Source organism: Lethenteron reissneri, chromosome 6 (genome assembly GCF_015708825.2).
Source record: "Lethenteron reissneri isolate LAM-NWPU_2019-01 chromosome 6, ASM1570882v1, whole genome shotgun sequence".
NCBI classification, from domain to species: Eukaryota; Metazoa; Chordata; class Hyperoartia; order Petromyzontiformes; family Petromyzontidae; genus Lethenteron; species Lethenteron reissneri.
The window spans coordinates 292,384-320,078 of NC_083784.1; the positions used below are offsets into that span (position 1 = coordinate 292,384).

A 27,695-nucleotide genomic window follows, 5' to 3' on the forward strand; every position below is an offset into this window, starting at 1 on the left:
TGCTCTCAAGCGCTATGCCCATTTGAGCACACCGCTGGTGTGTTCACGTGTGTGCGTCTAGAAATCACGACTTCCTGCGCATCTGGTCTTGACTGTGTGCAACTGAGGATATGGTAGTCTGATAGTGTCAAGTAAGTAACACATACCTGCACATTGCATGCAATGAACACCACATTGCAGTCAACACATAACGACATTAATAAATCATTAACCGGCGTATAAACGCTGATTCAATTAGAAAGTTCTCTCGCCGAAACAGTTCCACATGTTGTGCGAGTTTTAATTAAATATTTTATTAAGTTGAGACTGGCGGCATGTTGGAGCATGCTTGGGAGATTGCCTGTTTTGGGGTTTTTATCTCAGGACGGAAGAGCCTAGTTATCGTTTGCGCAAAAGGATGTTTGTGATTTTTTTGAATGTATACATTTGTAGCCAAGTGAATATGGAGATAGAGGCAGAACTAGAGAAGAGAAAAAAGTCGAGTCAAGACAGACAAATAGAGAGAAAAATAAGTATAACCCGTAAAAACAAAGTTTTTCACTATAAATCCTTTATATGTGTGGCGGCTAGAGTCCTCTCGTCCCCTGGCTTGAGATGGCTGCCACCTATGGGTCAGATGATTGTCTGCCAGTATTAAGCAATTGGTAATTAAATATTTAATTTGTTTTCCCTAAACAGTGTAAAATTTTGGAAAAAAATTTTCACGAACATTAATTGTCTCGCACAACGAGTCTGTGTGCAAAATGTCAGCTCGATTGGATCACGGGAAGTGGGTTAAAAAACGACCGAAAGATTTGCACGGTCGTAAGCAAGCAAGCAAGCACGCAAGCACGCAAGCAAGCGAACTTAATATAAAGGAATTTAATAATGGCAGATTTAGACAAAGACGCAGAGGCAAGGAGAGATAGGGTAGGTGGAAAAACAGATTCAGAGGTAGAGAGACACAAATGGAGACAAAATAGGACGAGAAACCGCAACAAACGATTGACAGAGGGAGACAAACACAGATATACAGTGATAGATACAGAGGCATACAGATAGACAAAGAGAAAGACAGAGAGACAGGGAGAAAATGTTTAAATGGGACAGAGGAAAAACGAAAACAGAGACTTACCTAATTATTGGAAGAAATCCACAAAAAAATATACTAACCTGCTTCAAATAAAAATTTGGCTAAATGACAAATTGGGTGTGTCCCTAATATACACCGATGCCTTCTGCGCATTCAGCCTTCAACACAACCAACACACAGGTGACGGTAGCGGGTTGGAGTGGCAGGTGCACCTGTGGAGTGCCTGGGCCGCCAGCATGCGCACACGGTGCTGCCTGTCGCCCAGGAACTCTGGGAAGGCCTCTCGGACGGGCAGGGCGGTGCTCTCAACCTCCAGGATGGCCCACCTGCACCGTGCGTCCACCTGCACGCGAAGTACGGATATCAGAATCAGAATATCTATACTGGAGGAATCCGGATGAGCTATGAAGCTCTTTTTTACAGATGTCCACGGGTAGATGGAAACGTGAGGACAGCAACTCGCATGCTGCGTAGATGATGCACGGACACTCTTGGCCACCAATGATAAAGCATCATCAAATCATAGGTACCTACAATATTCACAGCCTTCTGTGAGTGCAAGGCTATCTATATCAAGGCTATCTTTGTACATAGTCTGCTGATTGACAATGACAATAATGCATTATTTTATTATTTAGGTAAGAATGATACGAGGAGTGTTGTGGGGCTCCATTGCGCCTACTGTCACTGGGTCACTTCATTCAATTCCTCATTTGTTTTCTTATTCATTAATTCATTCACCACCGGGACGATACCTCAAGCATCGTGGCCATGCATGTAAGCAAGGCGGCTCGCACTGCAGCCGTGCACTGCCCCTTGCCGCGGAGTAACCTGGGAAGCAACAGAAACAACAAAATGCATCAAATGAGTGGAATTTATGGTCCGCACTCAATCCCGAAACTTCATCTGACACGACATTTGCGTTCTCCCAACTTACTCTAATGCCACACTCAAATCGCTCCTGCAAATCATTTAACTGCCCCTGGAATTCCCTCCACAAGCAACACATCGAGCAGTGGAATTGGCCAAACATCTTGAAAAAGTCTTGACACTCGGTGAGGCTCTCCTGAATAAAGGGCATGATTATCATTTTGTGTGTTCATATTTGAGTCTCCAGCGCAGGTGCGCCGAGCGGTATGCTGCATAGGACTGGCTCACTGGTGCTGGTTTCATTGCAGGGAGACAGTGGGGTATGAGGTGTCAGGGGTGGGAAGTTAACATCTACCAAAAGCCGGAGAGCGCAGCCCGAAGTTTCTGACGGGCATCTGTGAGGTCTCTGTCTGACCCCGAGGTGCAACCCAGAGCACGAATGAGCGGGGGCAGCCGGCACAGCAGTGCGGCACACACTTCCTGATCGCTGCGGTAGTGCGAGCAAACGGTCCTGTGCAGAGCATACGCACATCGAACAGCACAAGGCGACGTCAGCAGGGCTTCGTATGTAACGATTCATGCATCCACCGATAAAAATCAGTTCCTACCCAGATGAGCATCTGGCATATGCTCATAATATTTGTCATGAGCGTAAGAATCGGTTTGAATTAAAAAAATCGAACATTCAGTTATTAATATAAATTCTTCACTACGTCAACAAAATGTATGTCATTTTGCTGTTACTTCTGTATCACTCTGTAACCCAGGCCCCCCCTGTTGAATGAGATTTTTAGTCTCAATCATATCTCACTTGGTTTCAATAAAATAACTTATTAAATGAATGGATGCTTTAAACTGTCTAAAACATACTTCTCAGCCATGTATGTTCAGATGGGTCCATCATCGCATTACAGAGTTGACACATACCACACAGCAAGCAAAACAGAATCGGTGAGTAAATCAAACTGTAATGCTGAAACGGATTGACTTGTGATAGTGCAAGTATCCATTTAAGATCTTACATGACAAGGGCAGTAGGTATGAATACCATGATTGTCTACCCACCATACATGAAAGATTTAGAGTCATTCACAAGGGTATACACATAAAGTAATAAGAAGTGATAATAAAAGGTAAAAATGCCCTTATATTGGTTACGGGCCAATGGTGTAAATTACACATGACAATGGAATAAATCTGCAGTCAAGGTTAAAAAGACTAAATACTGTTTCAAACAAACAATGGAACAAAGAAAACTATTTTTTTTAACCTTGACTGCAGAAACTCATTTATGAAGGTCTACAATTGCCAAGTCCACATCCTAACAGAGGAGTTAGAGCACCATTCCTAAGGAATGTGAACTAGGCTTTGCACGTAGGCTTTCGCGACCAATATTATTCATAAAATAGGTTTTTGGGTCAGATCGCGTTGTTTATAAATGTGTCGTAACACTCCACCACCTGACACGGCCAAACAGTAAAAAATGTGTTTGGCCGTGTTGGTTGGTGGAGGGTTACGACACATTTATAAACAACACGATCCGACCCAAAAACCTATATTATGAATAGGCTTTGCATTCCCTACTTTAACATTCCACAATCAAGCAACACCGAGTTCAACACCTGAGCGAGGTAAGCAAGGAGCTGTAGTCCATGCCGAAGGAGTCTCCTCCTGTACTTGGAAATTTCTCAAGCAGGCAGAGGTACTGTGGACATGACAAATGGAATTAATGTTATTTGTGCCATGTTATGGTCACCAGGGTTTAGAGCACTGCACCCAGAGTCGGCACGCCCTTGTAGACTCACTCGCGGAGGCCCCCTTCTCCCACCCGGCTCCCCCCCGGCCGACCCTCTTTGTCTTCCCAATGCAATGCCTCAACACTTCTCCGCCCTCCAAGTTTTCGTCGTCCCCCAGTTACGATTAAGGCTACTACAACCTCTCCTGAACACTTCCGCCTGTTCTCCTGGCACTAAAACTACAGCGCCACTTTAAATAACCCCATTCTTCATCTCAAATCACGATAATTCTACGTACAATTTTATAATCTGCACTCCTTCAATGGTGGAGTAGCAAAACTACACGAACTCTTTTCTGAAGCCCTCTCATGGCGAGCAGACCTCGACAGTGGCATTTAGCCATTGAACACATTGCCATGAGCAAGAATAGCGGGCAGCCCGTCATTTCGATGGGGTGACAAGACACTCTCACGACACCCGTCTGACCCTCGCCACTCGCCAGATTATACGGTAGAGTGGGAAGCCCCCTACAACCGTACACAGCCCTACCTAACGGCACAAGACCTTCCCTTTTCTCTACAAATTATCTACATATATTGCATATATTACCAACTACGAAAAGAGAATGTCACATTGCATTTTTACATTGTTTTGAGAGGTGGTTGTATTTAGATACGAGAAAAACCCAAGCATTTTATATTGTGATCAGTGCCGTCTCGGTGCTACAATATGGCGCACGAGCCGCCTGGCCTTGTTGCCAGAGCTGTATTCACCATCCGAACGTGCACAGCCCTCTTGAGGTCCAACTGCGCCGGGCTGCACAGGGTCAGGAGGCCACACCTCAGCTGGCTGGGGTTGAACTGGGGGGCGGTGCCTGAGACTCGGGCCGCCACAGATGCGCCGCGCGCGCACGCACACAGGAAGGCAGTCGTGTCCAGAGCCAGCTGATCGGCACGGCTCAGCTGCTCGTCCGATAGCACACACAGGGGCACTGCGGGGGGCAAAGGGCAGAGGCGGCAAGATCAGAGCAGAGCATTGCCAGCTAAGGAATTTTAGAAGAGTGTGTGTATGAGAGACGGCAAAAGGAACGCATTTATTAGCTAATTAGAGAATGTACACAGACTGATGACATCATTCAACTGTTGAGTATTGCAGGGCACACCGCTAGAAGGGATGATGGCCAATGTTCAATCACAGTGGCAGCCAAGGAACGGATCGCATCCGAGAGAAAGTCCATACAGGATGTTGTAACGATAAAATCAGCTTGAGTGCAGCTGCTCGCTGTATTATTACATTGCAGGATCGCGAGAGACGGCAATTGCTTTTGGAGGGAGGCCTTCAACCAGCAACGTATTAACCGAGGCTGATGATGAAGGCATGTGTAAATGTACAGCCCTTTGTCAATCCACTGCTGGATGAGGGCCTTCTCACACAGTGCGGGTCCAAGCAAACCGCGTTGTACAGCTGGGCACACCGCGTCATAAAGCAGTAATGCCAACTAGGATGTGAATGAATAATGACCAGGATTTGAACTCAAAACCTTTTGACTATAAGTTGAGGAATTTAACCATTTTATGAACTTTACTCTCCATACAAGGTAGTATGTAACTGCATTAAATATATACTGACTGGATTTCCTGGAATGCAGGTGCTGACTGGTTAAGAATAAGAGCACTCGACCACATCATAATGCTCCCACACATTTTCAGTGGTGGCCTTGACAGAATCAAAAGAAAAAAAACATGTACAACATGACATACTTTTCGAGGAGTTATTGACAACAAATATAGAGACTATAACATTCCCATCACCAACAATGTGGTTTAATGACATGTGACTGAATCCCACATTCGAAACCAGCATCTCAGGATTGTTAGCTCAGAGATCATCCGTGACCTCATCAACCCAGACACCCGACATGAGCATGAAGAGTTCTCAAGCTATCACTCTTTTTGGAGGCTCAACCAGGAACACGCGGTCAGCTGGCAGCCCCTCCTTCAGTTAGTCCCACCCACTTTGTATTAACCACACCCATTCAATCACTAGCCCCACCTACACAGAGTGGCCTCATGCTTTATATTGGCTCCTAGGTCCTTGCCTACTCCTCTGCCAACACCACCCACTACTCAATTAGCTTGGCCCATGAGGCTCGAACATTTTAAACCGGGACAAAATATCATATTTTATCAATACGTAAATAGTCACAAGCACAGCCTTTCTGAACATGGGATGGTCCAAACGAGAGGATGTTTGGTAGCATTGATGAGATATCCAGGGACTCCATTAAATCGGAAACTCATGTCAGTTTTACAATAATGGTGTTTGCACATTTTTGTTTAACCTGCTCCAACTTGACTTCCGGCACCGTCTTCACAGCTCTCCCCACCACGACCCAAGTTGTCACCGAGCATTTCTAGGTCACTGGAATTAGAGGTTGTTGCTGTGGTGCTAGTGTCCATATCATCTGAAAAAAGGTCGGTTGACCCAACTTGCTTGTCCTGGAGTCAACAAATGAAGAGTTAATTTAGAATCTTGAAGTTAAAATATCAGTGGAGCAATCAATGCATTTTAAGTGTAACAATTACAGAAAACTTGATTCGGAAAGCTAAAGTATCAAACGTTGGTAAAAAAATATATATGCAGATACAATTACTGAGAATGTTCATTGGTTCAGGGATTAAATGGTATTTCACTTCAGAAATTAAACCAAACTCTAGGTGTATAGCAGTGGTTAGATTGCAAATTAAAATCCTGGTTGGAGTACGCTCAGCTCATCTACCCCTTTGGGTCTACGAAATGAGTACCACATATTGGGAAGTCAACACTGGTCATATAAAATAGAAACCGGCCCTTACAGCAGAGATACTGAAAATCTGCCACTGGATTATGGCAGGCAACAGAATAAGCACCAGCTCATTGTTTGTTAATTGACGTAAACTATTTACCTAAAAATGTCATAAACATATAATCTGCAGAGGCAGTGTGTAATCATGTCATGCATATTTAATCATAAGCTGCCCTTACCATATGCTTGACAAGCCCCAGCAGGTCAGTGATGAAACACGCAGGGATGGTGAGCAGGAAGAGCGAAGACGCCAACTGCCCCAAAGGATCCTGAAAAGCGTGTTATCGTGGTCTTAAAAAGACTCCAATGTTGTAAGATGCAGGTGTTCACTTTGGAATAGTTACAAGGTATAGCAGATAAAGCCAGCAATGGAAAGGAGTGGTGGCATCAACAAAATTGGTCTGAATGGCTTCCTGATTTCAGTTCTTCTATAACACTTCAGTAAAGTGTTAAATAAAAATTCAAAATATTAGTCCAAATCCTGATGGTTCACATTGTCAAGCTAAACAATCCACCTGTCATTGGGTGAGACAACGAGACTAACGCTATTGTCTATGATGGCATGACAAGTGTGGAAGAATGCTCTTCCAAGGAGTCACGAGTCACCCGAACCTGTGTGGAGTCCAGGGCTTCAACAGCGGAAGTGCACGACGCCACGAGAGCCTTCATCGCGCACGCCACATGGCTCTCGGTCGCCTTGTTTACATTGGTGCTGACGAACTCACCCACCGACCGCATCAGCAGCTGTGGATATAAGTGGTGACAAAGGATACAAATAAACAATAAACCCCACACTCAGGCAAGCAATCTGGATTGCATGTCTCAGTTGACAGCCACAAGGCAATATTATGAACTTCATATTCTCTGGCAAGGACTAGTATTTCCAAAAACAACCAATATTGACTTCCTACAAAGTGGTACTATTTGTTATTGATCTTGGAAAAATGGTGGACGAAGTCAACTCATAAATGGAATGTGAGCTCATGACTAAGTCAGAGTTGATCATTGGTAAAGTAATCAGATAGTTCAGCTGTTATTCACATGATCATCATAGGCCAGGACAAAGGTGGTGGATGCTCATACCTTAGCTTTCTCAAGTAGCACACTTTTTCTGCCAGCATCATCAGCGTCCGCCCCCACCAGTCGGAACCCAGCCACCAATCCACAGAGCAAGGCAGCACCACGAGCCAGACACTCTGGAGGCACCGGCTGGACAGGCATAAACACAGTGACCCCGTCTCGCACATGTGTCTACGAGCCCCTCATTTGACACTGCCATTTCCAATCGTAATCTTTACTATGTGATATTCAAAATGTGGTTATCAATGTAAAAGATGGAGATTTGTACACACACAGAATGACAGGGAACGCGCAAGAGCCAAGCAGAGCAAGACAGATGCAAAGAGAAACAGAGGGAGAAAGACAGATACATTAAAAAAAATTAGAGAATCAGAGAGACAGGAAACAGACAGCGACTCACCTGGACGTCCTGGCCTCCAATGAGGCTTTCGGCGAATGCCACCACCTTTTCCTCGAGGATGAATCTCACAGGGGTCATGACCTTTGATCCGGCCGTGACCCCAGTGTGTATGGATGCCATGCTCAAGTGCGTGGCATTTGCGTGGCCAGGCAGTGTAGGCTCGGGGTCGGAGACCTCGAAGGTAGACAGAAGGAAGAGCTCCTCCATTTGTTCCAGGCCTTCGTCACGAGGGTAGTAGGTTTTGTCTTCGTTGCTGAGAAGTGAGGATTCAAATGGGGAGGACTGTGAGCTACAACAATCTTAGAGTCAGGCATGCAGGCACACAAGCTCAACAGCTCACATTTTTGAAGATGGACAATGCTCATCACTGCAGCACAACTGTTGTGAATTCAAAACGGCAAAAGAGTGATGCCACTTGAGCACTACCATGAGTGAAGTCACTGTTATTGGAATCAACATTTGTTCATAATAACACCCTGCAGAAATTAACAGAGCTACTATCGGAATATTCGGTATGCTGGTCGAGTGGCGAATTATGTTAAACACGTGCCTGAAATCCGTATCAGAGAAGATCGTCCGAGCTGCAGCCCGGTTATCCTTTAGAGTCAGGCAAACGAGCGCACGGGACACCAGGAAAGGGGGAAAATCTCTGGGAACAAAAGGTGGAGAGAACACAAACAAAACCAATAATTTATTTTACAAGATGGCAATAAGTTACGTATTTATGTTTTTAATTCCTCAAGATTCCTTTGACATTTGTTCTGTACCACTGCTGTTTTTGTTATTTTCGTGACCCAGGCCCTCCCTTGAAACAAATGCGCTCACGTGATGTTACACGAAGTGTGCTCACTTTCACATGATAATGACATTAAACAAAATCAGGACCAATCAGGTCCACAGGGGAACAGGTATCGTCGTCTGGACAGCATCAATAAAGCCAACAACAGCAGCAGCACCAAGGTTGACACGTGGTTCCTTTCTGCCATCACCCTTGCAAGGTAGCTGGAGGTTCGATCTTCTCGGTGCCGTCCTCGCTCGGAGAGCTCTGCCTCGCCAGCAGCCATGCCATGAGACTGCGGCGGAGCGTGGGGTCCCGCCTGTCGCCCTCCGTCCACGCCGCCTCTTCGGCACTCTCCTGGGAGGTGCTTTCGCTGCCCTCCGATACCAAGCCCGGCTGCCAACTGGCAGCCAGCGCCGCCACCGCCGCCGTGCCGCCCTCTGCCGGCACCATCTGCCGTGACACCAGCTGGAGCAGGAGCTCCACCGCAGAGCTGGAAAACAATGCACGCGATCGTGCACATACGGAGACAGAGATGGCGATTCGACAGTTTGGGGGTCATCGCGGCTGGTGTTCAGTGGCTGCACTCACGCACATATCAACCCACAGTAGTCGATCTAATGAGAGCCAAAAATTGGAAATACATTGATTCACAAAACTTCATGTACATCTGCATCCCTTTAGGATGAGGACCTCCCGATGCCTGCACATGTTGTTTGGATAATGTATTATCGATTTACTTACTTAACCAGGAAAGCCACACCGAGTCATTGGACTCATTTTCAGGAGGGTCCTGCATTGTGTTTTTATTTTAAGATGTTTTCAGCCAATTAATAAGCTGTTTATACACATTCCGGGGGAACCCGGAAAAAACTCACATGCGAGAGGGCAACACTCTATCGCCATACCGTGAGGGCCGGCAGGTGAGCAGGGCACGCCAGGCGTCCGGCTCGGGGAGCACGAGTCCGCGCTGCAGCAGCGTCGAGAGCAGAGCGAGCGCGCGGGTCTCACACGCAGGCGCCGAAGGGAGCGAGCGCAGTGCAAGCGACCACGACGTGCACCACAAACGGCGCTCCTCCACACCCACATCCTGGGCAGGAGGAAGCACAAATGGACACGCGGGAACGATTTGGAAGCTGTCGGAGGCATGTTATAGTGTGCTGATCTTTAAAAGTGCATTGAAAAATGTTGATACTCCTGCTGATACAGCTATGGCTGCAAAGTTTGGTCGTACATGTTATGTATATCGCTTATTGTTAAATTTGAATCACAGTTCCTATGATCACTGTTACATTGTTTTTATAGCTTTATTTTGGTGATTTCCAAAACGTATGGTTTAGCCATGTTTGTTTGTTGTAGTACAGAGTTAGCCTGATAACTTTAATCTAAACTGTCTTATGGTTGTTATTGTTTGACTTGCATCCCACTGGGATTTTTGCACACAGCGTTGATTTACGGTGTTTTTTTCTGTAAGGCTTTGCTGTTTTTTCCTGGATTTTTCTCTTACGTGTAGTCACTTTAAGATGTTCTTTGTTCATGTTTTTGTTTGTTGTGGTTGCACCCGAGTCAAGAGCTGCATGGCTCACAGGGCTACACCTAATACATGAAACTGAAAGTTGGCCCATTAAAGTCTGTTTAGGTGGCATTGGGAAGCCACTGGAGCTATGCACTTTTAAATCTAGATTTAAAACGAATTTATTTATAACTTCTTTTTGTGTTTAGTTTTTTTGTCCTTTATCCACACCTCCGATTCGCAGGGTTGGCTACGTACGGTGCAAAAGAAGTTTGGCATACCTTCGATTCGGTTTGGCTTCTTTGTTCAAACGTCTCTGGCCAAGGTGGCCTGGTGGCTAAGGGGACTACAATTACAATAGCAGTAGGCAGGAATCGAAGCAGGTGTGTGTATGATGAAAGCTTGAGAGTAAACTTTCTCAATACGAGGATAACCTGGAAGACCACACAGAGTAACATGCTTTTTTTACAATCTCTGGCACGAATGGGAACTCACCACCGGCTGTATTTTGGCAAACTGGTTCAGGCACAGCAAGGACAGCCGTGTCCGGTCATCTCCTTGGCGACGCCGGGAGGCCTGCAGCCGATTTAGAGTGGTTACCGTGGCAACCAGCTCACTCCTCGGCAGGCTGTCGGGGTGCCTGTCCAAGAGACGGCTCATGATCTCCAACCTACAGCCACAGACAGAAAAGAAAGCTTCTATACTTGTTTCCTTTGTTATCATGTTTTGTAATGATAGTCCTGAGCCAGCAGTATAATTATCATATTCCCATACACCAGACTGTATTAATTGTAATAACCCCAGAAGTATGATAATGATGGCAATCATGGTGATATCGATTCCACTGTTGACGATGACAACACAGGGGATGAGCTCACTTTGGACTCGCAATTTGAAATCACAATTTAATGAATTAACCCTGGACAGTAATTGAACTCGAGTAAAACAAAACTCTGTTTGCCATGCAGGTGACAATCTCTAACACACACACATGGCGACATCTCTGCGAGATCAACCGACCCCACCACCACATGGCTGCTTTACCACAGCAGTTACACCGAGCCAAGGCAATTACTTTCTCACTCCACTGCTGGTGGAAGATTCTACACTGTAGGGAGCCCTCCAAAAGGGTATATTGGCCTACTCATCCACACTGACCGGACATCTTTGAAGAGGTGAGGGTAGCCACACGTCATCCCATCACACACGACCTAATGAGCGACTGTGGTGTATACATTTATTCTGCTGTGTTGATTAAGACAGTGGAGAATTTAAGAAACATGCACCACTGTTGCAACTGCTGCACCAGAAAAATTAACAGGCAACGTCTGGATTTACATCCAGTACGATAACCATCGCACGCCGAGAGCATCAATCTCCTTATTTAAGTAAAACAAAAATGAAAGAATTCCCACCAGGGCAGGACTTCCCCGTCGACCTGTGACTTGAGCAAAGTTTCCCTCAGCACCTCCCAGCCCAGGTCCACCCTGCGCCTCTTGCTTGCCACGTCACGCGTGTCCCACGAGCTTCCCCGTCGACGGCTCGCTCCCGAGAGAGTGCCGTTACTGCCCCCAGAAGCGACGCCGCTGGTCGCGTGGCCCCTGTCACCACTGGTAGGAACACCGTTGCCGCCACCGTCACCGCCACCGGCTTCAATCAATTCCAGAACGTTTGTCTCCGAGTTGAACAGCTGCCAGACCAGAGACATGCCATTTGTAAATACACGCCGGATGACATGCAGCAAACCACTCTGTACAATGCATGAAAGAGCAACCTTTCGGTGTTGGGTAAGAGTTGTCCACTCGAAGTGACCAAGTATTATGTGGTATGTTGAACTTTGTTCGCACCGTACGTTGCCAACCATGCAAATTGGGGAGAAGGACAACTAACTAAACACAAAAAGCAGTTCTAAGTATTGTTGATCATAATCAACAATATATATAGACACAGACACAATTTCAACCGAGAAGATAGGTACAAACTTGGCAATCATTGGAAGGACGTTATCAACCAGTTTAAGTCATAACTGGCTTTATTTGAAGTTTTGGTGACTGCAGGAATCCATACTCTTTGGTTCTTTCGGTAAAGTCACGTTGGTAGAAAAATAAATAATAGATCACGACGTTTCGATCGCAACACAAGCAATCGTCATCAGGTAGAAAGTTACAGCAGTAGAACTGCTGAACAAGAAAGGGCTGCTGCAACACGATGTGGGTTTGAGGTGGGTGTCACCCAAGGGTGACTCCCACCATAGATGGAAAGGAGTCCCGTCGCCGCACGCACGCACAGAAGCTGCGTTAATGGGAGAGATTGGCATGTCAATGTCAACGAGTATAATGGGAAGATCGCGTGTCTGTGTCAGAGGACCGGGCATAGCGCCACCTCGTGGGCAACACAAGCTGCGGCGTTGGCTGCTGCACGGAGAGGCCAGGGAATCAACGCCAGAGAACCACCGTAACGGTGGCCGTGCCAGTGAGACATACAGCCTATTGAACAGCGAGAGCCACCGTTACATCGAGGCAAAAGGGAGCAGAGGTGGCTATGTTAGTGAGACCTTAGTCTGTTAATGTAAAAAACATTTAACCACGTGATGTAATTCAGAGTCAGAAATAACTGCTAAACAACGGCAGGAAGGATGGACACATCACAGCAAGTTATGACTTACTTGGTTAATAACATCCTTCCAATGATTGCTCAGTTTGTACCCATCTTCTAGGTTGAAATTGTGTCTGTGTTTAAATATCTAGATGGCTTCATGGACAAATCTTTGATGGTAGCCCGAAGGTTTGCAGAGTACATTGGTCTCGGAAAAAACAATATCGTGTGAACCGACCACGTTATAACAGTGATCAGTCACGGCAGAGGTATTGGTTCTGCCGTGTTTCAAATCTGCCTTGTGTTCGCGAACACGGATCCGAGACATGTCGTTTAGTTTCCCCGATGTAACTGCTACCGCAGACACAACTTAGTTTGTAGACACCAGGGTATTGCATTTCAGGAATCACATCTTTCACAGATGAGATCAAATCACGGATTTTGTGTACTTTGTTGAATCGAACCTGGATCTTGTGTTTGTTCAAGATTTTGGAAATATTTTGGTAACACCTGCTATGTATGGCAAGGTGATGGTTTTGATTGGGTCCTCAGATGGCTCTCTCCCCATGGTTGGGGATGCAGCTTTGCGGATTGTGCGGTTTGAATATCCATTCATCTTGAGGGCTTGGTGTACGTGCTCCAGCTCACTGGCGAGGTGTTGCTGGTGGGAGATGCAGCGCGCCCCCTATGGTGTAGTGTTTTGATGAGGGAGTTCTTCTGGGCTGGATGGTGGTGGGAATCAGGCTTTAGATAGGAATCCGTGTGGGTGGCTTTCCTGTAGACAGTCAGGTCTCTTCGATTAAAACATCCAGGAATATGGCAGCTTGCCATCATTTTCGACTTCCATGGTGAATTTGATGGATGGGTGTATGGCTGTGATGTTCCCTTCCTGCCACCTTCCGATGTTAATAATACAAAAAAATCCCCCGTGGCTTCGGCTCTCCGATTTCACATTAACAGATTGAATTTCTCGAGCCAACGTGGCCACCTACGGACACCGACCTTTGCGCCGCGGTGGCTCTACAATCTCACATTAACATGCCAATCCCTCACATTAACATGCCAATCTCTCACATTAACATGCCAATCTCTCACATTAACATGCTAATCTCTCACATTAACATGCCAATCCCTCACATTAACATGCTAATCTCTCACATTAACATGCCAATCCCTCACATTAACATGCCAATCCCTCACATTAACATGCTAATCTCTCACATTAACATGCTAATCTCTCACATTAACATGCTAATCTCTCACATTAACATAGCCACCCACGCACTCGTCGCCGACGCCGCTCTCCGATCTTACATTAACATGCTAATCTCTCACATTAACATGCTAATCTCTCACATTAACATGCTAATCTCTCACATTAACATGCTAATCTCTCACATTAACATAGCCACCCACGCACTCGTCGCCGACGCCGCTCTCCGATTTCACATTAACATGCTAATCTCTCACATTAACATCACTAGCCCCGCCCACTTTGTTTATGAACCTAAGACTACTACACCCCATAAAACAGTCTGCATTCAGCAGCTTTCCTCCTGACAACGATCCCTTGTGTTGTGATCGAAACGTCGTAGTTTTTTGTTATTTTCCTTGAACCACCTACGTGACTTTACCGAAAGACCCCAAGAATAACAATTATTTTCTTGAATTATTTTATCCCTAGATATAAAATGTGTGATAGCAAGGTTACGGTGGCAGTTTTACGAGAAAATGTTTCCTCAAGAACGATAATATTGTATGTTTTAGAGAATATTATTTGGGGGGAAAAAAGTTACGTGATATTAAACATCCACGGAACAGGAAAACAAACAGGAAGAATATGTATAAAACAAAAAGGATTTACGCTAATATTTCAGCCCATGGAAGATACTGCTCCCTGTAGAGTCTGGTAGAATTTTCCTCCCCAAACAGGACCGACCAATCCCCGTGGCTCGTGGGCTAACGCAGGGGACACCTGATGGCAGACGTGAGCGGCAAGGTCAGCGAAGGCTGGCGGGAGGGAGGGCGCGGACCGAGCAGGCCGCCCAGGGCCCGAGAAGCGGATGCGACCTCCCATCTCCTTCAGCTCCGAGCACACCGCGTCGTACAGCTGGGCCAGCACGCGATGCCAAGCGGAGATGTCGCCCGCAAGTGCACCTACGGCGGGTTGGAGCGGGGCAGAGCAGGGTGGAGCAGAGCAAGGTGGAGCGGAGTGCAGTGGGGTGGAGTGGGGCAGAGCGGGGTGGGGTGGGTTGGAGCGGGGTGGAGCAGGGTGGGGCAGGTTGGAGCGGGGTGGAGTGGTGCAGGATGGAGCAAAGCGAAGTGGAGCAGGGTGGAGCGGGGTGGGGCGGAGCGGGGTGGAGCAGGTTGGAGCAGGTTGGAGTGGAGTGGGGTGGAGTGGAATGGAGTGGAGCAGAGCGGGGTGGAGCGGGGTGGAATAGAGCGGGGTGGGGCAGAGCATGCCGGAGCGGGGTGGAGCGGGTTAGAGCGGGGTGGAGCGCGGTGGAGTAGGGTAGAGTGGGGTAGAGTGGAGAGGGGTGGAGCAGAGCGGGGCATAGCAGGTTGGGGCATAGCAGGTTGGGACATAGCAGAATGGGGCAGGGTGGAGTGGGCTGGAGTGGAGCGAGGTGGAGCGGGTTGGAGTGGGTTAGGGCGAGATTGGGGTGGAGCAGGGTGGAGCGGAGTGGGGTGGAGCAGGGTGGAGCGGAGCGGGGTGAAGCAGATCGGGGTGAAGCAGGGTAGAGCGGGGTGAAGTGGGGACGGCGGTTCTGAATGAGACATCTGCATGATTAAGCCGGTGCCGTATGAGGTGTGGTGGTGAAGGATTTGACAACAGAATTTGCTATATATACTACATGAATTGATCTTTGGTGGTACGTTAATATTGATTTGAAGCTTTCGTGACTGCAGGAATCCATACTCTTTGGTTCTTTCGGTAAAGTCACGTAGGTAGAATAATAATAGATCGCGACGTTTCGATCGCAACACAAGCAATCGTCATCAGGTGGGACAACCACATCAAGAAAAAAAAGCTGTGGTTGTCCCACCTGATGACGATTGCTTGTGTTGCGATCGAAACGTCGTGATATATTATTTATTTTATTTTTCTACCTACGTGACTTTACCGAAAGAACCAAAGAGTATGGTACATTAGTATTTTAAGATACATTTTTTTGATAATTTTATATATATCATGCAATGTGTTTTTTTTTACATTGTGTCTAAAAGCAAACCAATTAAAACCAATGGAACGTGCGGAGATCAACTCAGATCAATATAGTCCCAGTAAGATCCTTACAACAGACCCGCCAGCATCACAAAGACCAAATTCAATTCACATAGATCCAATGGAATCTGTAAAGACCCTCTGCAATGCTCATTACAGCGAAGATGGCTACGCCTGTGTTGGTCCATTTGGGGATGGCCACACCTATTCATTCTCTGCGAACTCGCGAAATGTTCATTAAACATCCGGGGAAGCCATTGGGGACACACCGTGGTGAGCGTGGCGTGCCCCGCGCGGGTGGTGGGCGCTCATCTGCAACAGGAAGAACTCCCAGAGGACGCGCTTGGCAGAGCTGCAGGGCCGCGTGTTGAGCCACACGTAGAGCAGCGCGGCGCCCGACTCCTCGCCCACGCGGCACAGCAGCCGCCGCCGCCCGTCGTTGGCGCCGGCGGCACGCAGGAAGGCGGTCACCGCTGTCGCGGTGCGTTCCAGAACGTCCGGCGAGCGCTCGTGTCTACGCTAGTGCGAAACCCACGGATGGCAACGTCAAGCAGGGAAGAAAAATCACGAACGAGCGTGAATTTTGCAATGCTTCCCCGACGTGTTTGTCCTGGGAAGTATTTAATTGCCGATAATGTCGAAATGTGTAATGTTACCTTCTGAGCTGCATGACAAGATGGGGTCATGTGTGATGACACTATCGAAAAAGGAGGTGAGGTACATGCACAACATGTGACATAATTGATTTTTTTATTGCCAAATGTTGGGGAAGCATCTGGTCAATTTGATCGATTTTCTTTTTTATAAGCAGAATCCCTAATATCAACACAACTTCATATTGCAATGTGATATAATCAGATCCCATATTATATAGACAGAACGATTGCATTAATGCTGTCAATCTTAGTTATAAAGTATTTAAAAAAGTAAAATAAAAGACACACTAATATGTCTTGCTTTAAAATACAAAGTTTGCTTTGATATGCCTTCTACAATAATGTCCCTTATCCAGAAAGAGCCTCGCTGAATCTCAACACTCCCTATCAGTAGAATTTTGCATTGGGAAGTTTGGCTAATTTCCTTTTTGAGTGTTTGGCAGGTGAGAGGAAACTCGGATACCCAGAAAAAAATCCATGGAGAGAAAGGCATAGTCCTCAAAGCCCAGAGATATGATCAAGATTCAATTCCTGTACTGCCATCCCCTGGGCACCTCGCAGCCCAATCCTACAACACCTGGTATGACCACCTGGCAGCCTCTTATCCCAAGTATCAACCAGAAATGTGAAAAGATTGGGTGCATTCAGGTAGATTTGGTTGTAGACCTTAACGCTTGATGAAGCAAACACGCAGCATGTTTGTGTAGTGACTTGCAGTGTCACTACTGGATACACACACACACACATGTGTGACGTCACTATGCGGGGGAGCGTCACTACCACACGGGTCTACACACATGACGTCATCCCGTCTGGAGGCAGGAATGACGTCAGGGCCGGTTCAGGGATCGGGAGACCGTGGGTGAGGCCACGGGGGTTGTGTAAGGCCGTGGCACTCTAAGTGAACCCGGCTGGACACGTGACCGGATCAAGGTGGGGGCCGGGGGCCTGGGGGGCACCTTGGGGGGCCACGTGGACAGCCGAGGAGCTTCGAGAGGGTTCTCAAAGGAAGGCGTGATCGGGGTGGGGCCCGGACACGCCGAGGCCCATATAAGCAGCCTTCCCACCGGGTTCGGGGCTGCTCGTGTCAAGAAAGAAGATGCATCGTGAAGACGCCTCCTTAGAAGAGTCAAGCCTCCAGTCAGCGGACCCACCAGTAGCCCACCTGGCTGGGCCACGCTATTGTAACTGAGAGTCTGTGTTAGCGAGCGATGGTGTGTGTTAGTTAGAGCAGGTCGGTGGTTACCACCCTATGTTAAGTGGAACGTGTTGGTGTTAATAAATAGTGTTGCCTCCCAAGAAGTTGTGTGCGCCTAGCTGAGCCTATTACATTTGTAAAGGATATGCGGGGGGGGGGGGGTTAGAGGAAGAAAGATGAATAGTGTCAGCATTACCAATGAGCCATAATCATCCTGGCCTTCACCATGGGAGTGTTGAATTTCGCTCAGAGCCACCAGCTGAGATTGCTTCTTTGTGCAGGGAGAAAGTTGGATTTTAATCGCAATCTTAAGGGTGTCGTCTATGGCTCTACAAGCCTTGAGAATTACCACCTTGAACAAACGTGCGAGTGGAAGATGATGCAGATACATGCTGGAGTTTTAATTTGATAACATATCGACGAGTGCGCCATCCGTGCATACCCTGGCGGTATCGCTGCAATCCATACAGCAACTACTGCCGCCTTGGAATGGTTAAAGACCTTAACATTCAACTATGACATATATAGAAACTGTTGCTTCCATGCCATATGAAAGAAGAAGAAGAATCACAATTAGTGTGGCTAAAGTGGCTGCATTAAAGTGTACAAAGTTTGTGGGTCATTTCACAGTGGTAGGTCTCATTTGGCTGCAGGCTATATGAGGAGATGTGCCACGGATTAGGCCATCGTTTTCTACCCGTGTTCTCGTCTGATGGTCAAATGCCTGCAATTTTAACCTCGCATGTACTTTCCTGTTAAACAGTAGTGTTAATCCACGTGGTGATATTTGCGTGTGTGTGCGTTTAATGCTGACCGCAGGGCATGCAGGGCGCGCAAAGAGAAGCATGGGAGGTCTTGGTAGGGTGTGTCGCATTGGAAGCTGCAGGCAGAGAGCAGCAACCGCACAGCGAGGGCCAAGACAGCACGGTCCAGTTCCTCTTTGCTCTCCAGCAATCGGCAGCACAGCTTCTGCAGGTCTGGTGACAAGTCCGCAGAGACAAGTACATGTGCAACACTACAGTCAAAAAACAGACTTTCTGTCCACTCACTGCCCTTTTGTCAATCTACTGGATGCTGGGGTTGTTTGACAGTACTTCATCAAGCTGAAGTAGACTACAACAATCGATTTTGCCGCTATGCCCTCTGCTGTGCACAAATTACTCCACCAAACTATGTTTTTTATTTTACCAGGTAGGCCCACTGAGCTATATAGCTCATATTCAGAAGCGACTTGGTAACAAATTATAGCTCAACCAAGTGACTTATTAAGCGGAAATTTATAGCAGCCAAATACTCTAAACATGTTTCGAAATGTGGAGGCAAAAACCGGAGGATCCAGAGAAAAATCCAAGCGACCACGGGGAGAACATGAAAACTCCAAATATACAGGCGTCAGGGTCGGGATGGAACCCACGACCGCCCGTATACCAGGCAAGGTAGTTAACATCTCGTCACCCTGGAGTCCCTATGCCATGTTGGTCGCCGATCAAAGCGGTATAGAGGCTGGACTTGCTTAGCTTCCAAAGATGACAAGATTGGGCGCGTTTCGGGTGATCTTGTCATGGGGAAGGTGCTGCGCATCTGCAATGTGAAAGCAGCCCCTTCCTCACTGCCACTTCCGATTGTGTCGTACCTGCCCAGGTGGACGCAGTGATTTCACACCAGTAGCGTCGCACGGAGAGAACGTCGCGTATGAGCAGCATGATGTACTCGGAGCCAAACTGCATCCGAGCGCACTTGTTGCTCAGGGTTTCAAGGACGTGGCGCACCAGCTCTGAGCACTTGAGTCGCGTGCCACCTGGCAGAGGGATGTGACCTTGAATTTTTTTTATTTGAATTAAATGCTTCAACCAAAACGATACTCACCTAAACAAATGACAACATTCAACATCATTCTTAAATTATATTAGTGTTAATCTACTACCCAGACATACTACATTACTTACAGGTTTACCATTTGTCAGGGCAGCAGGAGGAGATAAAATAAGCTGTTGTCGACTGTGTTCCGACTCCCTCTAACGCCTTGGCTTGTGTTCCTACTTTTCTCCAGGTTCCCCACTCGTTTGATCAAAAGTGGCTCTTCAGGACACATTCCCAGATCTGCAGCTAGATTTGTGATGTAAATAAACACCCAGGACCTTTATGTTGGTCCTTAACAGGGATGAACACTTACATATTGCACACATGAGCAGCAAAGTACAATTTGAATTTGATTATTATTTACACATTATCTGCCACCTAGGCAACACAATAATATTAAGATGGATGTTAATTTACCTTTAGAGATGACTTGGGCAATAGCACAATTAAGATGACCAGAAGTTCAGTTTAAAAAAAATCATCACTCATCACCAATAACCCAGAATACACCCAAATATGTCAGAGTTTTCAAGCTAAGCAAATTTGAGCCTGGATGATTATTGGATGGGTGACTACCGTGGACACCAGTTTGCCCCAGGCAACTGCAGGACAATACTATATGGTCGTTAGCAGAAGGCAGAAGGAACAAATACATTGTTGTACTATGAGTCTATGCTCCCACATCTAAACTCCTTGCCTTTACCAATCTGCACCTCCAATTAGCACAGGTGGCTACGTACGGTGTGAAAGACGTTCAACTTACATAACATACATTCACCAACGAGCGTGAAGTATGATAAAATAACCCCCACAAACCGTACTGCATGGAGAGGCCCTCATCCAGCAGTGCACTGACAGCAGGAGTGTATACGACGGACAAGTAAGCGGATTGGCTCCAGGCGTGTGCACGCACGTCGGTTGGCGATGCGCACAAAGCGCTTGCAGAGCGTGGCGACTTCGCGGCTCCGCGCCTGCCGGTTGCTGCGTGCAGTGGTGGAGGTGGAGGCAGTGGAGGCCGCTGTCTGTAGAGCATCAGTCTCCCGCTGCATGTAACGCTGCACAAATCTGACGCACGCAAGCGGCCCCCGTTATCTGTCTTAAGATATCCGCGTATTTGTGTTTTGTACGATTGTGAAGCGTATTAACAGGGTCGTAGGCTTTAACACAGGGGTGTGGAATCTTTTTCTAAGGGCCAGATAGAATTTTCAAAAGCTTTCGATGGATCACACACTAACACACATGCCATTCATTAGTAATATCCAGCCTGTCTGTTCCCCTCCTCTGCTTCAGGGATTTATGGTTTCATGATAAACAATGTCCATATCATCAAGAAACCATTGTTATAACACAATTATTGTCATTTTCATCGTCCTTGTGAGCCAGATTACTTTGTTGAAACTATAAGAGCAGACGCAGGAGGTTGGGTGTTAACTGTACTACAGCTGAGAATTCTATAAAAAGCAAGTGTGATACTGGCATTAACATTAAGGGTCACAATGATGTATTCGCCTTAATTGCTGGATGGTGACGTACACGGAACACCATAATTGCAATACGTTGTTGACGCATTTAAACCAGGTGGTGGCTAAATCATTCCATTTAACGGGAAGCACAGACAAAGCAGTGCTCACTTGAAGACAGCATCCCAGGTGAGGCCACGAGGAGGCCGCAAGTCTGAGCACCGGTCCAGCTCCGCGATCACGTCAGGGAGCACCATCAACCTGCCGAAGCGCTCCGCCTCCTTCTGCTCCGATCAGACAACACAGGGCCACGTGGCCCATCAGGTGGCATCAACTGGCAGGACCAAGTGGAACTTCGAGTGCTTGCAGTGTTTGACCGAAATGTGCAACTAAATCTATTGGTTGAATCGCTCTGCCTCTGTGTACAGTCCTGTCAATAACCTGCTGAATGAGGGCCTCCCTATGCCATGCGCGTCATGAGCGTTATTTAACCATATTTCAAAAGGATGGTCAGAGCAGGTTGAAGTGGAGGAGCAAAGATGTGGAGCATACAACTACATACAGCACAACAATGGATATTCCTGCACTGGCCTCTGCTGCATTATCCAGGCTCAACTCTCCTTAGCTTCCAAGATCTGATAAAATTAGGCCCATTTCAAGTCATATGGCCAGAAACCCTTGACCTATTAGTACTTATTAGTAAGTACTTTCCACCAACCATATAAGTGGGGTAAAATGTGGGTACTCCCACCTCATCCAAGATACCTCACCCACATGGAAAAGTCGGGTAAATATCCTCTAGAAGGGATCTATAGAGTTTACTCTAGTGGAGGCCCTGCCGCCAGCAGAAGAAAGAGCAAACAATTGCACGGCTGCACGTTTACCTTTTACTAATGAAATCTACACAATACAGCGAAAATATATCAACTTTACAATTTTACACATTGTTGGTAACGAATTGGTACATTTTGACCAATTTTTTTTATCATAACCAACGCACGCCAAAACACAAATTGTGTTATATGGCTTTCGGCTCCGTCTAATCTGGGTGAAGAAAATTAATGGCCATGCGAGAGCATCAGGTTACGGCAGGGGTCGGCAACCAAAACAACAGGAGGCATTTTTCAAATTTGATTTAAAAAAACTCAACATTTCAAGAGCTGCAACGCATGTGAATAAGGGACAGTGGTCCTTAATAGAGAACGTCATGAGACAGTCTTTAAAGAGCCGCATGCGGCTCCGGAGCCGCAGATTGCCGACTCCCGGGTCAGGTGAAACAGGTGGGCTGCGGTGGCATGCCTTGCGTTCTGTCACTTTCTCTCCATCCAAACGCTGGCAGCACTGTTGGAGATCGCGAACGGCCATGCTGACACGTGACTCTTTACGTGAGCACCTCCACGCTTACAAGAAACAAGGACAGGCAGTCGTCATTATAATAACTTTTTATACATATCGAGAACACGCTTCTAAATTCATAATAAATGTTTTGGGATAGATCGCATAAATATAAATGTGTCATAAACCCACCAGCACCCAACAAAGCCAATTAGTAAGGTTTGTCATGTAAACAAAATGTGCCAATTGGTTAAAACTTCGGCACACCGCCGGTGTAATACAGAGAAAATCCACAAATAAAAAAATTGGGTACGACGTTTTGCTAGTGAATACAACCAGCTTCATCAGGCGATTTGCCAGAATTGACAAATCTGACAATTCTGGCGACACTTTTATATTTATAGGACCGAAACCAAAAAACTTTATGAATGATATTGGTCACGAAAGCCTACGTTTAAATCTAAGCTTCTAAATGTGACAAATATAGAGGATGCACATTTGCATTGTGCGTGTCGGGAATGTTTTACATGACCGCATGCGTCACCTAAGCCAGTGTTCTTCATTGCAAGGCCCGCGGGCCACTGGTGGCCTTTAGTGCGGCCTCTGACGTGCGGCCCCCGACAATACATAAATGTGAAAACACCCCTTGCAGGCGGTGTGGTGGCCCTCACACTGATGTATTATCGGTGAAAGCAGCCCCCCTCTGAAGATTAGTTCAGAGCACTGATCTCAGCGTCCCTATATGACACGTCCTCAACGAGTGGACGGCTATATGCACATGGCAATAATGTGCGCACATTTGCGCTGTGCGCGTCGAGTGTGCGTTACACGCACTCCTGACATGCCACGTTGCGAATAGTCGAGGGGAAAAGCGGCGTGAAACTTGAAAAGGTATTCAAATTAAAAAATTTCGAATAATCGAATTTCACGAAAGAAAAATCCTCGAATGAAGAGGTTTTAATGTGCTGATGCAAACCTGTACAAAGCTGCTTTACATTTATTTTTATTAAAACAGCAACGAAGATGCAACGCATCTGGATAAACTCTTATATGGGTAGAGGACTTAATTGCACATGTAGAGCCCTTTCGTAGAGTATTTCCTACGACTGGAAGGGGGTCTCCCCACGCTGTGGGAGGTGGCAGTTATCTTCCCATACGTCACCACGCCGGTCAGTGCATCTTGGTGAAGGCGGGGAGCATAGACATGAAAGCATAGTACGGTACAACAATAGATTTTTCTGCACTGCCCTTCTGCTGCTCACTAAGCAGTTCCGCAGCCGCCTAAGGAAATCTGGCATACAAGGTAGAGGTCGCCTATACAACCACTATAGCACTGAAACAGCCTTAGTAAGAAGAATTAATGATCTCCTAATTGCTGCTGATAAAGGTTCTCCAAGTGCTCTCCTCCTTCTTGACCTAAGCGCAGCCTTCGACATAATTGATCTCAATATCTTACTCAACCGATTGGCAGTCTTCATGTGGATCTCAGGCACCACGTTGAAATTGTTCAACTCCTATCTCTCAAACCGCATGCAATTTGTCAAAATGGGCACCTATAAATCCACAACTTAGTTCCTCACGGTGTCCCTCAGGGATCAGTATTAAGCCACATTCTGTTCTCTGTTTATTTGGCCCCATTGTAACTTTATTACGACACCAAGGGCTCAGCTATTACTGTTACGCAGATGACAATCGGATATACCTACCTGGATGTCTCAAAACTTCCTTTAAATGGATGATAAAACACAGCCTATTTTAATTCGTACATCACATCAGGTATCCAAATAAATCCCTCTTAACTTGGTTATTGATGGTTGGAACGTGCATCAAACACGTGAGGTCAACAATCTTGGTGTCCAAACTTTATCCTTTCAGTCCCATGTCAACAGAACCGTGAGGACCTCTTATCTGGTACCTCTTGGAGGCTCACACACACACACCGGTGTTCCTGTCCCTTCACGACTCCCTGTCTGTGCTCGCAGACTTCCCCTTGCTGGTGTTCAAGGCCTTGAATGGACTTGCTCCTCCCTACATGAATGCCTCCTTCAGCCGTATCCATATCCCCATCGGGGTCACGAAGACCCTCAGATTGTGCACTGACCGCGGTCCCACGGCCGAGGCTTGACGCGTGATCGTCGCTGCCTTTGCACCTCAACTCTGGAGCTCGTCGCCTTCGAAGTCACGAGGCCTTCAGAGACACTGCAAATACTAACATCGCCACGAACGTTATCTGTTTAAAATGCCTTTTTCTCTTTTAGTTATTTTCAAAGTCTTCCTCACGTCTTCTTTCCTTGGTTGATGTTAAACATATTTCCGTCTTTCTATGCACAGCGGTTTATAAATTCAAAAGGGCGCTTTATAAATCCAAGTTCTTACTGATCGTATGCCAAAGGACATAAACACGGCAAAGTGGCCGAATGTAACCACGCGTCTTCACGATCATCACGACAACGTGAGGCGGCAGACAGACGAGGTCTGTGGCGCTCGCACGGTTCAACGAAGCTCGCGAACGTCTCCATCACTGCAGCGCCTCACCTCGTGCATGAAGGCGATCGATGACTCATCGATGCATCCCTCTCACCTCGTTACAGAGAGGCGATCGACACTGGCTCACCGATCACCATCACCGTGCCCGTCACTCACGAAGAGAGCGAAACTTTGCAACGCGCGCCAACTTAGCGTCAACAACGCGAGGCGCTCTCTGCAATCAGTAACCCGGGTTCCTTCACACGCCGCAAGCACTCGGCAGAATGCGTGACAACCAAGCAACTTACACGTCAACCATCAAGGCGCCAAGAGCCCACGAGAGACATAGAGAGAGACACAGAGAGACAGAGAGAGACACAGAGCGAGCGAGCGGTGTTGTGTTTGTTCGACTCCACCAGAGGCGGAGGAAGGCTTCTGGCTCTGGACTCTTGAGGGGGCGGGGCCTCGAGTCGCGGCACGCGCGGTGATGACGTCAGTGCGGGCTTCCCTCGCGAAACGGCAACACCCACAACGTCACAGCAACACAGATACCAACAACACATGACATGTAACACACATGTAACATGTAACAACAACACTACATGTAACACACATGTAACAACAACACATGTAACAACAACACACTACATGTAACACACTACATATAACAACAACACTACATGTAACACACTACATGTAACAACAACACTACACGTAACACACAGGTAACACACTACATGTAACAACAACACTACATGTAACACACTACATGTAACAACAACACTACATGTAACACACATGTAACAACAACACATGTAACAACAACACTACATGTAACACACTACATGTAACAACAACACTACATGTAACACACTACATGTAACACACTACATGTAACACACTACATGTAACACACTACATGTAACACACTACATGTAACAACAACACTACATGTAACACACTACATGTAACAACAACACTACATATAACACACTACATGTAACACACTACATGTAACACACTACATGTAACAACAACACTACATGTAACACACTACATGTAACAACAACACTACATGTAACACACATGTAACAACAACACACATGTAACAACAACACACTACATGTAACACACTACATGTAACAACAACACTACATGTAACACACATGTAACAACAACACACATGTAACAACAACACACTACATGTAACAGCAACACACATGTAACAGCAACACAGATACCAACAACACATGACATGTAACAACAACACTACATGTAACACACACGTAACAACAACACATGTAACAACAACACACTACATGTAACAGCAACACACATGTAACAGCAACACATGCTTTCACAGCAGCAGTGCATACTGACGGTGGTGGTATCTGCTATGATAACAGCAGTGCATACTGACTGTGGTGATTCCTGCTATGATTACAGAAGTGCATACCGACCGTGGTGGTACCTGCTATTGCTACAGTAGTACATGCTGACTCTATAGCAGTTTCTACCGACTCTATAGCACAAAGTACTCACCTGACAGAGTGGCGTGGTGAGGCCTAGTCCCCTTGCAGAGCCCCCGGCCTCGCTTAGATTGCCCAGCCGGCCGAGGTGGCACCTTGGCAGGCTGGGGCTGGGCTGCTATCCCCCCCCCCACCATCCCCCCGCCCGCGCTACAATAATACTATCTAAGCGCTATAATATGAGTATCTACCAACCCTATAGTAGTAAGTGCACACATTGCGGTGGGTGGCGGCCTGATGTAGACCGCTTGTGTTGCGATCAAAACGTCGTGGGTATTTTGCTTTTATTTTTTATATTATTTTTAATTTTATTTGTATTTTCTATCTTCGTGACTTTACCGAAAGAACCAATAATTTTTTTCTCGCATTGATAAACGACTTCCAATAATCCGTTAATTTTTGGAGATAAGAGGAGCCAATCTGCAAATTCATCCCATTATCGGCAATGGAGTAACAATGCGGATAACCCCGTGGATAATAAGTTGCAGTGTTGGTCGTTCACATCACCGATGAGTTATGTATAACGGATCGATACATGTGCATTGTGAGATTTGGCGATGGAATGGCGAGGTCTTCATCTTGCATTGGATTGATCATGGCTGATTATGATAATTATAAAATCCATTATGTCCATAAGTCAACGCAATTGCACACACTTGCACACGTAATCTCTCGCAAACACAAAAATGTGCCACTGCTTTTGGTCGTGGTTCACACGGTGGAGGTACTAGCCTATTTGGGGTACTAAGCAGACATGTTTTAATTCCTGAAATCCTATTGAGGTAACAGACGTATTGAGTATTTTTCATAGAAGTTCAGAACAAAGTTTCACAGACAATTTGCCTTTACGCTCATCATGTTCACCTGCATCGTTTTTATTTGGAAGAATTTGCTTAAAAGCCTCTGTGGCATCTTTAACAGGTCCTCTTGGCGGTGTCCACCTCTATGAAGATTCCAGCAGAGGTCACCCGCCTCACACTGTTGCTAATCTTCTTTGGTCACTGCCATAGTGAAATACCGGTCAGGCGGTGGCGTAACTAACCTACAGTTACCTCATTTGTATATATTTTTTTATC

General features: G+C 46.6%; 1 protein-coding gene across 4 annotated transcripts in view; it reads right to left on the reverse strand.

The window, feature by feature from the left end:
- Positions 1–25,543, reverse strand: part of ATM (ATM serine/threonine kinase) — a 67,390-nt gene extending 41,847 nt beyond the window's left edge. For 3 of the 4 annotated variants that reach the window (XM_061569373.1, XM_061569382.1, XM_061569358.1), the window contains exons 1-23: positions 25,399–25,543; positions 22,589–22,689; positions 21,461–21,573; positions 20,743–20,894; positions 19,603–19,767; positions 18,784–18,946; positions 16,385–16,629; positions 14,865–15,046; positions 11,710–11,984; positions 10,790–10,964; positions 9,690–9,871; positions 8,993–9,274; positions 8,554–8,652; positions 8,004–8,256; positions 7,607–7,732; positions 7,136–7,267; positions 6,703–6,792; positions 6,020–6,176; positions 4,452–4,669; positions 3,565–3,647; positions 2,298–2,453; positions 1,828–1,903; positions 1,285–1,415 (exon numbers count right to left, since the gene is read on the reverse strand). In XM_061569373.1, coding sequence (XP_061425357.1) covers positions 1,285–1,415; positions 1,828–1,903; positions 2,298–2,453; positions 3,565–3,647; positions 4,452–4,669; positions 6,020–6,176; positions 6,703–6,792; positions 7,136–7,267; positions 7,607–7,732; positions 8,004–8,256; positions 8,554–8,652; positions 8,993–9,274; positions 9,690–9,871; positions 10,790–10,964; positions 11,710–11,984; positions 14,865–15,046; positions 16,385–16,629; positions 18,784–18,946; positions 19,603–19,767; positions 20,743–20,894; positions 21,461–21,573; positions 22,589–22,654 — 3,521 coding nt within the window. In that variant the 5' untranslated portion in view covers positions 22,655–22,689; positions 25,399–25,543. Of the gene's footprint in view, positions 1–1,284; positions 1,416–1,827; positions 1,904–2,297; positions 2,454–3,564; positions 3,648–4,451; positions 4,670–6,019; positions 6,177–6,702; positions 6,793–7,135; positions 7,268–7,606; positions 7,733–8,003; positions 8,257–8,553; positions 8,653–8,992; positions 9,275–9,689; positions 9,872–10,789; positions 10,965–11,709; positions 11,985–14,864; positions 15,047–16,384; positions 16,630–18,783; positions 18,947–19,602; positions 19,768–20,742; positions 20,895–21,460; positions 21,574–22,588; positions 22,690–25,159 lie in introns of all 4 variants that reach the window. The other variant, XM_061569365.1, reaches the window with a different exon arrangement.
- Between the last annotated feature and the right edge of the window lie 2,152 nt (positions 25,544–27,695).